We start from the raw sequence: 13,021 nt of genomic DNA, 5'->3' as shown, positions 1-13,021 counted from the left end.
AAATGAAACTGGAAATCAATAGCAAAAGGAAAACTGGAAAATTCACAAATATATGGAAATTAAACAACACACTCTTGAACAACCATTGGGTCAAAGAAGAAATCACAAGGAAAATTAGGAAATACCTTGAAACAAATGAAAACAAAAACACAACATACCAAAACTTATGAATGCAGCAAAAGCAGTAATAAGGATGTTTATAGCAATAAATGCCTACATTAAAAAAAGAAGAAAGATCTCAAATCAACAACCTAACTTTAAGAAAGTAGAAAAATACAAACTAAACCCACTGTTAATAGAAGAAAGGAAATAATAAAGATTAGAGCAAAAATAAACAAAATAGATCAGAGAAAAACAGTAGAAAAAATTCAATGAAACAGAGTTGAAAAGATCAATGAATTTGACAAGTAAAGATAAAATAAAATAAAGATCAATAAAGTTGACAAACTTTTAGCCAGACAAATAAAAAATAAAGAATATCCAATAATAAAAACAATCAGAAACAAAAGAGGAGACAGTACAACTGATGCCACAAAAATAAAAAGGATCACAAGAGACTATTGTGAACAATTATATGCCAACAAATTGGATAACCTAGAAGAAATGGATAAATTCCTGGAAACATACAACCTACCAGGACTGAATCATGAAGGAATAAAAAATCTGGCCAGACTTATAAGTAGTAAGGAGATTGAATCAATAATCAAAAACCTCCCAACAAAGAAAAGCCCCGGATCAGATGACTTCATTGGAGATTTATAGCAAACATTTAAAGAATTATTAACACCACATCTTCTCAAACTCTTCCAAAAATTGAAAAGAAAGGAACACTTCAAAACTCATTTTATGAGGTCAGCATTACCCTAATACCAAAACTAGACAAAGATATTACAAGAAAACTACAGACCAATATCCCTGATGAATATTGATACAAAAATGCTCAACAAAATATTACAACTTTCAATAGCACATTAAAAAGATTATACAGGGCCTGGCTTGTTGGCACAGTGGTTAAGTTCGCACATTCTGCTTCAGTGGCCCAGGGTTTGCTGGTTCGGATCCCGGGTGTGGACATGGCACCACTCAGCAAGCTATGCTGTGGCAGGCGTCCCACATATATCGTAGAGGAAGATGGGCACAGATGTTAGCTCAGGGCCAGGCTCCCTCAGCAAAAAAAGGAGGATTGGCGGCAGATGTTAGCTCAGGGCTTATCTTCCTCAAAAAAAAAAAAATTATACACCATGACCAGGTGAGATTATTCCTGGAATGCAAGGATGCTTCAACATAAGAAAATCAGTCAATATAATACACCACATTGACAGAATGAAAGATGAAAACCATGTGATCATCTCACGTAATGCACAAAAAGCACTTGATAAAATTAAACATCCCTTCATGATAAAAACACTCAACAAACTAGGAATGGAAGGTAATTACCTCAATGTAATAAAGACCATAGACGAAAAGCCCAAAGCTAACATTATGCATAATGGTGAAAAACTGAAAAGTTTTCCTGTACTATCAGGAAGAAGGCAAGAATGCCAACTCTTACCACTTCTATTCAACATACTACTGGAAGTCTTTGCAGAGTAATTAGTCAAGAAAAAGAAATAAAAGGCATCCAACTTGCAAAGGAAGAAGTAATATTATCTCTGTTGACAGAGGACATGATCATGTATGTGGAAAACCCTAAAGATTCCACAAAAATAACTGTTAGAGCAAAAGAATTCAGCAAAGCTACAGGACATAAAATCAACACACAAAAAGCAGTTGTGTTTCTATATACTAATGTGAAAAATCCAAAAGGGAAATTAGGAAAACACTCTCATTTACAATAACATCAAAAAGAATAAAATACTTAAGAATGAACTTAACTGAAGAGTCAAAAGACTTGTACACTAAAAACTACAAAACAATGCCGAAAGACATTAAAGAAGACACAAATAATAGACATCTCATGCTCATGGACTGGAAGACGTAATGTTGTTAAAATGTCCATACTAACAAAGTAACCTGCAGATTCAGTGCAATTCTTGTCAAAATTCCAACGGCATTGTTTTGCAGAAATAGAAAAAACCATCCTAAAATTTGTGTGGAGTCTCAAAGGACCCTGAATAGCCAAAACAACCTTGAAAAAGAAAAATAAAACTGGAGGCCTCACACATCCAGATTTCAAAATACATTACAAAGCTACAGTGATCAAGAGAGTATGGTACTGGCATGAATACAGACATAGACCAATGGAACAGAATAGAGAGCCCAGAAGTAAACTCTCCCATATGTGGTCAAATGATGTTCAACAAGGGTGTCAAGGCTCCACGATGGAGAAAGGATAGTCTTTTCAACAAAGGGTCCTGGAAAAACTAGATATCCACATGCAAAAGAATGAAGTTGGACCATAACCTTACACCATACACAAAAATTAACTCAAAATACGTTAAAGACCTAAACATAAGACCTGAAACTATAAAACTACTAGAAGAGAACATAGGGAAAAAGCTTCATGATGTTGGTTTGGCAATGATTTCTTGGATACGATATGAAAAGCACAGACAACAAAATCCAAAATTGACAAATGGGGGACCAGCCCCGTGACAGAGTGATTAAGTTCTCCCGCTCCGCTTTGGTGGGCCAGGGTGTCGCTGGTTCAGATCCTGGGCGCAGACATGGCACTGCTCATCAGGCCATGCTGAGGCAGCGTCCCACGTGCCACAACTGGAAGGACCCACAACTAAAATATACAACTATATACTGGGAGGATTTGGGGACAAAAAGCAGGGGGAAAAAAAAGATTGGCAACAGTTGTTAGCTCAGGTACCAATCTTTAAAAAAAAAAAATGGACAAATGGGATTATATCAAACTTAAAAACTTTTGTGCATCGAAAGAAACAGCAGAATAAAAAGGTGACCTATGGAATGGGAGAAAATATTTGCAAACCATATATCTGATAAGGAATTAATATCTGGAACATATAAAAGAATTCCTACAACCTAACAAAAAGCGACCTGGTTAAAAAATGGGCAAAGGACTTGAATAGACATTTCTCCAAAGAAGCTATACAAATGGCAAACAAGGACATGAAAAGATGCTCAACATCACTAATCCTTAGGGAAATGCAAATCAAACCAAATGACATATCACCTCATACCCGTTAGGATGGCCATTATAAAAAAAAAAAAGTATTGGTGAGGGTGTGGGGAAATTGGAACCCTTATCACCGTTGGTGGGAATGTAAAATAGTGTAGCTGCTATGGAAAACATTACGGATGTTTGTCAGAAAATCAAAAATAGAATTACCATATGTCCAGCAAACCTACTTCAGGGTGTATATCCAAAAGAATTGAAAGTGGGGACTCAGAGATATTTGTACACCCACGTTCATAGCAGCATTATTTACAATAGCCAAAAGGTGGAAGCAACCTAAATGTCCATCAGCAGGTGAATGGATAAAGAAAATACGTACAGTGGGATATTATTTAGCTTTAAAAAAGAGGGAAATCCTGTTACATGGTACAACATGGATGAACCTTGGACATTATGCTAAGTAAAATAAGCCAGTCACAAAAAGACAAATACTGCGTGATTTCATTTTGATGAGGTATCCAAAGTTGTCAGACTCATAGAAGCAGAAAGTGGAATTGTAGTTGCCAGGGGTTAGGGGAGGGGCAAAGCAGACCCGTTGTTATTCAACGGGTATAGACTTTTAGTTTTACAAGATGGAAAGAGCTCTGCAGATCTGTTGCACAACAATATGCATACAATTAACACTATTGTACTGTACACTTAAAAGTATAAAGATAGTAAATTTTGTGTTACATGTTTTTTACCACAATAAAAAATGAGAGGGTAATCTTATTAAATGCTATTTTGGTGGTTCTCCTTTAATTTATTAATGAGATTAATGTTTTTAGAGATTTCCTAATATTAAGACATTCTTGCAACCTTGGTGTAAATCACCCTGCCATCTATGACAGATGATGAAAAGCTGATTTCCTTAATATATAGAGAACTCTTAAAATACCATAAAAAATGGACAAAAAATAATTTATTACAAAATGTCAATGACATGTGAAAAGATTCTCAGCCGTGTCTATAAAGAAATGTAAGCTAAAACAATAGTGACCAGTTTTTTATGTATCAAATTAGCAAAGACTAAAAATGGTAATAATATGCACTGATAGTGAAGCCACTCATTCTCTGGTGGTAAAGATCAGTACTGTCTATTTGGAGAGCAATTTTGTATTTTACTAACAATGTTTTAAATGCCACAGCAATTCTACTTGTAAGAAATGCAGAATTTCAGAAAGTCTCAAATGCACAAAAATATATGCAGGGACAGTCATTGAGCCATTGTTTATAATAGTTAAAGAACTGGAGAAATGGAAATATCTATTAACAGATTTGTTAAATAAATTATGATGCATCCCTAAATTAGAATACTGTTTAAAAGAGTGAGATAAGCTGTGGATTCTGACAAGGAAAGATAGTGAACTACATTGTTGTGGGAAGAAAAGCAACGAGCAGAACAGAATGTAAAAATATAACTCCATTTTTGGTTTTTAAAAAAAGTAGTTTTAGTAATCTATGCCTAGAAAACATATCTGAAATAATGGACACTAGATTGTTAACAGTGACTATCTCTGGGGTGAACAGGAAGGATTTTCGCTTTTCTTCATTTTTTCTGAGAGAGAAATTTCTACATAGAGCATAACTTGAAATAGTAAAAGGAATAAATTTCATTGTATATCCATATTGCTAACAAAAAAAAGGGAATGCTACTTGCAAATTTTGTTTTGGAATGAGTTGAGGTTTACCTGTGATCTGTAATACCACATGACCAACTTTTAAATGTGTTTCATGAATGTTTTTGAAAGACTATAAAGTTGATTACTGTAGAATATTCAATACTCCTATACCTATATCTGTCAAATCAACCTCATTATAGTAGTCACAGTCTTTATATCCTTTTTTGTTGTCTACTTGATATTTCAAAACCATATTAGCTTCTCCCATTATTCCTGTTTTTATCAATAAATTGTGGGTTGTATGTCCAGGAAGGCTGCAGCCAGACTACCATAACACTCGGAAAGAGTCTGCTGAGTGTCGCCTTTCTAAACATTTGAATTCTTCTGTTGAACTCTTATTGTCCTTCCAGTTCATTCCTCAGAATTAAAAAAACAAAGCGTTCATAACTCAGCTATAATTCAAAGCTAAACACTTTAAGAATCTGATCTACAGACTGATATATTTTTCAAACCCCACATGTATGGTATTTGCAGTGTTGAACTATAGTGTCTGTTAGCTGCAGCTTTGCTAATTTAGCGAACTGAGCAATTCCAACTCCCAAAGACAGATTTTTTTGAAGTTATATACTTTCATTCTTATTTTCTCATTAGGAAAAAATCCATTTACAAGATAGAAGTTTTCGTGACAGGGTATAGAAAGGATTATGCAAAGAGTGATGAACATGAAATTGTCATCTGGCCCTTCTCCACGAATCTCTTTGGCAGCATAAGACCTTACATTTATATCAGCTTTCCTCACTCAGGGCTTGACTTAGGAAATGATATGTTTCCACATGGTAATTAATGCCTCATTTGTCAGACATGGTCCGTGAATGTCTTTGGGTGAATGGTTTTCTAGATAACTGGAGCTTTACCCTTTAAGCACCACTTTTATTGGATACTCTTTTTAAAATGGATGACAAATAAACCCAAACTTACCTAAATGGGTAATATTGTTAAAAAGTAATGGTAAGCAGCCAGTTGGTGAGTATATGGATGTTCACTGTAAAATTCTTTCAACTTTGTTGTGTTTGAAAATTTTCCTAATAAACGTTGGGGGAAGAAATATCACTTTGGAAAGTCATGTAATCCTTATTCCAACAATGTTGTGGTTACTCAGAGCTCGGTGTGGAATGGTTAAGGTTGCAGGCTCTGGAGCCAGACTGCCTGAGTTCACATCCTGCCTCTGCTGCCTCCTAGCTGTGTGCCCTTCAGGTTACTGCACTTCTCTGTCTTGTCTTTCTTGTCTGTAACATGGGAAAGAAATGTAAAATGTCTGAGAAATGATAATAGTTTCTCCTCTTGGCTTTGTTCTGAGAGTGAAATGAGAGGATGTATACTAAAGCACTTCCTACAGCATTAAACACTCAGTAAACTACCCTTACTACTGCTATTTTGTGATTGCCTTCAGTGTTGACAACTGACCCACTCAGAGAACGGTTAGCAGTGTTACTCTCCTTGATCATTTATTTGAAAGACAATTTGGGGCTACTTTGAGACTTAGTTTTGAATGAATTGGGGCTATTCCCGAAAATCAAATCCATCTTCTCTTAGCAAATAAAATATCAGGAACATAATTTAACTCTTCCTCAGCGAAGCCCAGTCCCCATCACAAATATCAGTTACGGGCCCTGTGTCCAGGCATCTGTGCCATGTAGAAAGGGCCCGACGCTTTCCTGTTCCTGAATTCTGCTGGCTACTTGGCCTTCAGGTGGGCACGTGGTCTCTTCATTTGTGTTGGTGCTGCTTTTAGCTAACAGGTCTTTGTTTCTCTTCCCTCTGTCTTCTTGAACCTTATGTTCACAGCCACTGCCGTTCACCTTTACCCAGGGCAGAAGTAAATAGTACCAAAATAAGTCAGGAAGTAACACAAAGAAGTGACGTACCTATATTTGAACCTTAGATGTGAGAATGATGACCTTCTTCTACAGAACGGAGTACTAGAACTATCTGTCCTCTATCTTTCTGGATTTGATGTCTTTTCAGTGGTTTTTAGTATAGTCATAGTTTTGTACAACCATCACCACTCTCTAATTTTAGAACATTTTCATCACCCCCAAAAGAAACCTTGTACCCATTAGCAGTCACTCCCCATTCTCCCCTTCCCTCTTCAACCACTAATCTATTTTCTGTTGTTATGGATTTGCCTGTTCTGAGCATTTCTACAAATGCAGTCATTTAACATGTGGCATTTTGTTTCTGTCTTCTTTCAGTTAGCATGTTTCCATCCATGTCGTGGCATATATCGCTACCTCATTCCTTTTTATGGATGAATAATAATCCATCATATGGGCATACCAGATTTTGTTTATTATTCATCCGTTGATGGACATTGAGGTTGTTTCTACTTTTTGGCTATTATTATGATGATGATGTGAATATTTGTGTACAAGTTTTTGTGTGGACATATTTTCACTTCTTTTGTGTGTATGCCAAGGAGTAGAATTACTGGGTCTTATTGTAACTCTATATTTAACTTTTTGAGGAACTGCCAAACTGTTTTCTAAAGTGACTGCACCATTTTGTATTCCCACCAGCAATGTATGAGGGCTCTTAATTTCTCCACATCTTTTCCTATATGTGTTACTATGTGTCGTTGTGATTATAGCCATACTGCTAGGTGTAAAGCAGTATCTCATTGTGGTTTTGATTTGCATTTCCCTAATGACTAATGGTGTTGAGCACTTTTTTAATATGCTTATTAGCCATTTGTATAGCTTCTTTGGAGAAATGTCTATTCAAATCCTTTACCTATGTTTTAATTGGATTTTGTCTTTTTATTGTTAAGTTGTAAGAGTTCTTTATATATTCTAGATACAAGCTCCTTATCAGTTGTATGATTTGCAAATATTTTCTTGTATTCTGTGGGTTGTCTTTTTCACTTTCTTGATGGTGACCTTTGAAGCACCAATGTTTTTGATTTTGATGAAGTCTAATTTATCTTTTTCTTATGTGATTTCTACTTTCCGATATTTTATTTGATGTCTTCAATGACTTATCTGAAAATCTGATTGGCTCACTGGATTCATAACTGTATTTTTCTGGTTTTCCTGACTTAGAATTGTAAAGCACTTGATTTAAAATGTTTGCCAACGATGTATAGAGGAGCTTAAAAATGTTGATACTTGTTGAGCTGGTAAACCCATTTCTGTGCACTTAGCCTCAGAAAATAATTTGAAAGAAAAAATATATCCTATATGCCCAGAGGTCATTTCACTGTCACCTGTGGCAGTAGGACACTAGAAGACGCTTGGTAGCAGAGGAGGATGAGTTAAGTACATAGTGGTACATGATTAGGCAGCTATCGAATATTATGATTATGAAGCTTACTTAATGAAAATGTTTATGATGTAATGTTCAGTGAAAAAACAAAACAAAAATGTGTGCCCATTATCATTAAAAATATGTATAGGGGGCCGGCCCCGTGGTGCAGTGGTTAAGTTTGCATGTTCCGCTTTGGCGGCCCGGGGTTTGCTGCTTCGGATCCCAGGTGTGGACTTGGCACCACTTGGCAAGCCATGCTGTGGTAGGCGTCCCACATATAAAGTAGAGGAAGATGGGCATGGATGTTAGCTCAGGGCCAGTCTTCCTCAGCAAAAAGAGGAGGATTGGCAGCAGTTAGCTCAGGGCTAATCTTCCTAAAAAAAAAAAAAAGTATAAAATATTTGGATTAGATGGAAGAGTATAAAAATTATAGGTGGTTTTATTTTCTTAAATTTTGCTTAATATTTATATTTTATCTCTACAATTAAAAATTAAGTAAAAAAATAGGTGCATGACATTTCAAACCAGTGGTGGAAATGGTGCCAAGTGGTTAGATCTGGGTGTATGTTTATCCTTATCTCACCCCAAGTATTTCTTGAATAGTAATTATTTTTTATCATTATGATCGTCAGAGTTATCCTGACAAACAGAAAGATAGTTTGCTGTGTTTATTTACTAAGAATTTGACTAGAGATATTTTAATTTTCTTTGCATTTTTATATCAAATCCAAATACTGATGATAATGTGACATGATTTTGATATTAGAATTACTAATATTTTAGTCGTTATCAGCATTACAATTTGCTAAAAGAAAGGTAATGGTTATGGTGATATTATCTTAATAGTAGAGATTATAGAAATACTTTTCTCATGGTGTCTCTTGAAAGAATTATTATAATTATTTTACATGTAAAAAATCAGTCACCTTAGGTTTTGAAATAAATTTCAAATGGATCAAAGATTTAAGAGTTGGGGTTTTTTTATAGAGCAGTAAAGGCACTGAAAGAAATAAAAAAGTAAGCGCAATACAAGGTCACGTGTAGTATGCACACTCAAGGTGAAGGCCACACTTTGAGTTGCTGCACCCAGAGAGAGAATGTACAGCTTGCAGGGCCACAAACTGGGTCTGTGGATCCCCTGACCCTCCGACATTTGGCTTCAGCTGAGTGACAGTCGTCCAGAGTACAGGCAGTAACTGTGAGGTGATCCCTCTTCCGTGGCCTGGAATGGATGTGATAGGGCAGCAGGCAGGAAAAGGCCACAGGGAGAGGCCCAGCTCCGATAGCAGCCAGCTCCCCCCACCCCCCCGCCAGTTCACACACTGCAGCTGACTTGGCCTCTTGGCCTGGCTTGGGAGAGGCAGAGGCGTCATCTTGTTCTCATATGTGGGAAGACTGTGAAAAGAAACACCCTCGTTGGCCCAAACATTTAAACAAGAATTACACTAAGATCTTTTGTTCTCACTCTGACATGGTCAGAATTAATTTGGAGGTCCGAAAGAGGATTATTTTGTTGTTGTTGTTGAATCTGAGTTACTTAATGCAAGGATAAAGAGGAAGATATAAGACAAAAACACATGTCTCAAGTCTATCAAATGGTATTAGAACACCCCCAGGTCATTCTTAGGGAACTTTTCTGTTAGTGTTTGGGGGGCTCCTGACTCAAACTTCACATCCAAGCTACTGCTAAACTTCTTATGAAAAGGCCCCAATGATAGAAGGCAAGCAGTGGAGTGTGTCTAGGTATCTGAGAAATACACAGACAGAGCTTAAGAGATTGTAATCATTTTTTTCTTCCTCCCCAGGTTTAATAGGGAAAACTTGCTTTCTGCAAACAACTGAAAAAGCTACCCTTGGAAACTGTTTCTTTGGCCCTCTTGGAACAGCTGAAATTTGTACTGTGAGGCCCTTGAACAGGACAAGCTCTCACCCACTGATCACCCAGAGTGATTATCACCATGGCCAGCAAGAGGAAATCCACCACCCCATGCATGATCCCCGTGAAGACTGTGGTGCTGCAGGATGCCAGTGCAGAGGCCCAGCCCTCTGAGGCTTTGCACGAAGGACCCCAGCAGGATCTGCCCTCAGAAGCACCTGCCACCAGCAGCGAGGCAGCCCAGAACTCCAGCAGTACTGACGGCACTGCACTGGCCAATGGGCATCGGAGCACTTTGGATGGTTATTCATATTCCTGTAAATACTGTGATTTCAGATCCCAGGACATAACCCAATTTATGGGACACATGAACTCAGAGCACACAGACTTTAATAAAGACCCAACCTTTATATGCACTGAGTGCAGTTTTCTGGCAAAAACTCCTGAGGGGCTTTCTCTGCACAATGCCAAGTGTCACTCAGGGGAAGCCAGCTTTGGGTGGAATGTGGCCAAGCTAGACAATCATGTAGTTGTAGAGCAGAGTGTCCCTGAGAGCACCAGCACTCCTGACCTATTGGCTGAGCCCAATGCAGAAGGGACTGATGGACAGGCCGAAATCATCATTACCAAAACTCCAATCATGAAGATAATGAAAGGTAAACCTGAAGCCAAAAAAATCCATACTCTCAAGGAGAATGTCCCTAGCCAGCCAGTTGGTGAGGCCTTATCGAACCCGTTGGCTGGGGAAACGGAGGTGAAAGAGGGAGACCACTCCTTTGTCAATGGGGCGGTCCCAGTCAGCCAGGCATCTACCAACTCTGCAAAAACCCCCCATGTGGCCAATGGGCCCCTGATAGGAACAGTGCCAGTTTTGCCAGCTGGTATAGCACAGTTCCTCTCCCTCCAGCAGCAGCCCCCGGTGCATGCCCAGCACCATGCCCACCAGCCACTGCCCACATCCAAGTCCCTTCCCAAAGTGATGATCCCCCTGAGCAGCATTCCAACGTACAATGCAGCCATGGACTCCAACAGCTTTCTGAAGAACTCTTTCCACAAGTTCCCCTACCCAACCAAAGCTGAGCTCTGCTATTTGACCGTAGTCACTAAGTATCCAGAAGAACAGCTCAAGATCTGGTTCACAGCCCAAAGGCTGAAACAAGGTATCAGCTGGTCCCCTGAGGAGATCGAGGACGCCAGGAAAAAGATGTTCAATACAGTCATTCAGTCCGTACCTCAGCCCACAATCACCGTTCTGAATACTCCCCTGGTTGCCAATGCTGGCAACGTCCAACATCTCATCCAGGCTGCTCTACCAGGCCATGTTGTGGGACAGCCAGAGGGCACAGCAGGGGGTCTTCTGGTCACTCAGCCACTGATGGCCAATGGGTTGCAGGCACCAAGCTCGTCTCTCCCAGTAGCAGTTACGTCCATCCCCAAGCAGCCAACTGTTGCGCCCATTAACACTGTGTGTTCAAATACAACGTCTGCTGTGAAGGTGGTCAATGCAGCCCAATCACTCCTCACAGCATGCCCCAGCATAACTTCCCAAGCCTTCCTTGATGCTAGCATTTACAAAAATAAGAAATCTCATGAACAGCTGTCAGCTCTGAAAGGTAGCTTCTGCCGGAACCAGTTCCCAGGACAGAGTGAAGTTGAACATCTGACCAAAGTGACTGGCCTCAGTACCAGAGAGGTGCGGAAATGGTTCAGTGATCGGAGATACCACTGCCGGAACCTGAAGGGCTCCAGAGCCATGATGGCTGGAGATCATGGCTCCATCCTCATCGACTCTGTGCCAGAGGTGCCCTTCTCCCCATCGTCCAAGGCCCCTGAGGTGACTTGCATCCCAACAGCGGCCACCCTGGCCACCTACCCTTCTGCCAAACGACAGTCCTGGCACCAGACCCCTGACTTCACACCAACCAAATACAAGGAGCGAGCCCCTGAGCAGCTCAGAGCCCTGGAGAGCAGTTTTGCACAAAACCCACTTCCTCTTGATGAGGAGCTGGACCGCCTGAGGACTGAAACCAAAATGACTCGAAGAGAGATTGATAGCTGGTTTTCAGAGAGACGGAAAAAAGTGAATGCTGAGGAGACCAAGAAGACCGATGAGAGTGCCTCTCAGGGAGAGGAGGAGGCTGCTGAGGGGGAGGGTGGAGAAGAGGACCTGGCCAGTGACCTGAGGGTCCTTGGTGAAAATGGCTCCCCAGAAACACCCGGCAACCACACCTTGGCAGAACGTAAAGTCAGCCCCATCAAAATCAACCTCAAGAACCTGCGGGTCACTGAAGCCAATGGCAAAAGCGAGCTTCCAGGGCTGGGCACCTGTGAGCCTGAAGATGACGGGTTGAGCAAGCTGGCAGAGCAGCCGCCAGGCAGAGTGAGCTACAAAAAGACAGCCCAGCAGCGGCATTTGCTGCGGCAACTCTTTGTGCAGACACAGTGGCCAAGCAACCAGGACTATGACTCCATCATGGCCCAGACAGGTCTGCCGCGGCCAGAGGTGGTGCGCTGGTTTGGGGACAGCAGGTATGCCCTGAAGAATGGCCAGCTCAAGTGGTACGAAGACTACAAGCGAGGCAATTTCCCACCAGGGCTGCTGGTCATCGCCCCTGGCAACCGGGAGCTGCTGCAAGACTATTACATGACCCACAAGATGCTATACGAGGAGGACCTGCAGAGCCTCTGCGACAAGACCCAGATGAGCCCACAGCAGGTTAAGCAGTGGTTTGCTGAGAAAATGGGTGAAGAGACCCGGGCCATGGCTGACACAGGCAGTGAGGACCAGGGACCTGGCGACCCTGCAGCAGTTCACAAAGGGATGGGTGAAACCTATTCAGAGGTGTCCGAGAACAGTGAGTCATGGGAACCCAGTGCCCATGAGGCCAGCTCAGAGCCCTTTGACACACCAAGTCCCCAGGCTGGACTTCAGCTGGGTAAGGAGTCCATGGGCGCCATGGCTATGCTCTTGTTGGTATGGGGTGGGGGGCACTCATGGATGGGCGCTGAATTTATTGCATGGGGGCATCTGCTGTTTCTAAGGCTGCCTGGCAGCAGGACTAAATTGCCTGGCTGCTTCAAAGGCAACTGGGGGCA

The 13,021-nt window shown here is 40.6% G+C and overlaps 1 protein-coding gene across 7 annotated transcripts in view; it reads left to right on the top strand.

Annotated features, from left to right (window-relative positions):
• ZHX3 (zinc fingers and homeoboxes 3) overlaps positions 1-13,021 on the top strand; it is a 132,642-nt gene that overhangs the window by 111,255 nt on the left and 8,366 nt on the right. For all 7 annotated transcript variants that reach the window (XR_006891177.1, XR_006891174.1, XR_006891176.1 and 4 more), the window contains exon 3: positions 9,855-12,861. Coding sequence is in view for 3 of the 7 variants with exons in the window: in XM_046679562.1 (XP_046535518.1) it covers positions 10,008-12,861 (2,854 nt within the window). In the remaining 4 variants the exon portion in view is untranslated. The remainder of the gene's footprint in view (positions 1-9,854; positions 12,862-13,021) is intronic.

Source organism: Equus quagga, chromosome 12, assembly GCF_021613505.1.
Source record: "Equus quagga isolate Etosha38 chromosome 12, UCLA_HA_Equagga_1.0, whole genome shotgun sequence".
NCBI classification, from domain to species: domain Eukaryota; kingdom Metazoa; phylum Chordata; class Mammalia; order Perissodactyla; family Equidae; genus Equus; species Equus quagga.
This window is presented reverse-complemented; position numbering and strand designations above follow the sequence as displayed.